The sequence below is a fragment of the Rhea americana genome, unplaced genomic scaffold, assembly GCF_003343005.1.
Source record: "Rhea americana isolate MKP2758 unplaced genomic scaffold, rheAme1 scaffold_163, whole genome shotgun sequence".
Lineage (NCBI taxonomy): Eukaryota > Metazoa > Chordata > Aves > Rheiformes > Rheidae > Rhea > Rhea americana.
In genome coordinates, this window is record NW_028185739.1 from 1,083,180 (window position 1) to 1,085,177 (window position 1,998).

General features: G+C 61.7%; 1 protein-coding gene across 1 annotated transcript in view; it reads left to right on the top strand.

The window, feature by feature from the left end:
* Window positions 1–62: 62 nt before the first annotated feature.
* RHEX (regulator of hemoglobinization and erythroid cell expansion) overlaps window positions 63–1,998 on the top strand; it is a 2,993-nt gene continuing 1,057 nt past the window's right edge. Inside the window, exons 1-3 of the mRNA XM_085300316.1 lie at window positions 63–104; window positions 562–627; window positions 1,247–1,335. Coding sequence (XP_085156442.1) covers window positions 611–627; window positions 1,247–1,335 — 106 coding nt within the window. The 5' untranslated portion in view covers window positions 63–104; window positions 562–610. The remainder of the gene's footprint in view (window positions 105–561; window positions 628–1,246; window positions 1,336–1,998) is intronic.

Sequence of the window (1,998 nt, forward strand, 5' to 3'; positions counted from 1 at the left end):
AGAGAAGAATTAAAGCACGAAGAACAAGTTTCGGGCCGTTTTTCGGTGCTGCGGTGGAGCTCACAAGCTCCGGCCGCGTGTCAGACCCGACTGCGGTGGGCACGGTACTGGCGGGTAGAGGTTTGTTGCTGGGAGTAAGGGAGTGCGTGGGAGGGGGGCCATACCCGCMGTGCGAGCTGAGCGCAGAGCCTAGGCAAAGCTCGATGCGTTTGCTTTTTGCAAGCGCTGTCTGCAGCAGTGGACCATGCTCTCAAATGCTGAGTCTCATCTTTAGCTGATGTGCAGTGGCGTTAAACTCGATGGGAAAACGTAGGCTGCCATCACGCTGGTGATTTCGCACCCAAACCTCTTCTGCACGGGTYGCCCCGTTGCTTTGGAGCCCCTCGCCAGCGCAGTCCCTGCTCTTTGCCCTGCGGCATCGCTCGGCTGGGTCTGTCCCCGCACCGCGGCGAAATCGCAGCACGGTGAGGTGATAACTCCTGCTGGCTCGCTGCAGCGGGGCGCGCGGGGTGCCGCGGGGCGGGCAGGGCGCCGCCGGCTCAGGCGCCTGTCTCCCCCCAGGAAGCTCTGCAGCTCGCCGAGCCGAGCGCGGCCCCGAGGCGCCGGCAGGATGGACTGCTCCCCGTGGTGAGTGCGGGGCGCCCGGCCCCTCGCCGGCCGCTGGGGACGAGCGTCGCTCCGGGTCGTAAATGCCCTAAAGCTGAAGGAAAACCCCTGCTATGGGACCCCTCTCTCCWGCGTTTTGCAAACCGGGAGCCAGGGGCCGCAGCTGCTTGCGCCTCACCGCATCGGGCACCAGCCCTTGCTGGGCGGCTGCAGCCCCCTTGGCGGGTCAAATCGCGCCTGATTTTCACTGCAAACTGGGCAATTTTGTTGTCTTTGCTGGCTGCATGTGACAGACGCGCAGGCTCGGACAGGCCTCACGGGTTTGGCCAGACGCACCGGGGAAGCCACAGGCGCAGCTTGCATTTTGCAGAGCGGCTGCACGGGCCCCGCTGGAAACCAGGCTGGCGAAAGCCCCTCTCCAGGCGGGCACCCGGAGCTGGGGGCAAGAGCCGCTCGGAAAAGAAGCACCAGACTTTTTGGGGTGCATCACCTTAAAAACAAAAAGCAAACCCCCAAAATCCTAGCAACAGGCCTTGCTCTAAAGCATGCTTTCGAGCAGTGTCAGCCAAGGAGTACGTGAAAGATTTAGAGCAATCCAGTTATTTTTGCCACAGAGACAAAGTGTTTTTCTCCCGGGCAGGTGGGTGCTTGTCGCCATCGCCGCCGTGACCTCGGTCTTGCACGCTCTCTTCTTAGCAATGCTGTACATCATGCTCAGCAGGAAAATAGGTAATTAGGTGTCTTACCGGTGGTGTGTTGCAGCCCCGGGTCGCGGCAGTGACGAGTAGCAGCAGGGCAGGTGGTGSCAGCGGCTGAAACGCGGCGCCTGGGCCGTGCGAGCCGGGCGGCTGCGGGCGTCGCGGTGCCGGGGGCTCTGCCCCTTCGCTCCCGCAGCCTTTTCACTGTTTTGTTGTTGCTGTTGTTAGCAAAGTGGAAAATTAGCCTCAGAATTAACGCTTCCTGTTGCAAAAGGTTAATTCGGGTGAAACCACGTTTTGCATCAGGGAAATTTTCCCAAGTAACAGCACTGGCCGCGTTGGTAGCGCAAACAGCTCYGCCCGGGCCCTGGGCCGAGCCGGCTTGGAGCTTGCATGGGGAGAGGGGAGACGCAGAGATTCACACCCCAGCGCTCCGTCGCGGGAGACCTGGGCGCACGTTTCCTCCTCCCTGCAGTGCAGCTCACAGATACTTGTGCGCGCTGGGAAGTAACAACTTTGATGCAGCTGCTGTACAAAACRCCTGGGAACGGCTCCCGGCCAGGGCAGCCCTGGGGCAGCCGGGAAGCAAAGTGCCCCGGATGGGACGAGTGCGGAAAATGGGGTTTTTTTAGTACTTGGCAGGGCCGTGCCGGGAGGGCGGGCGCTGACACGTGTGTCCCTGGCAGAGCATCTC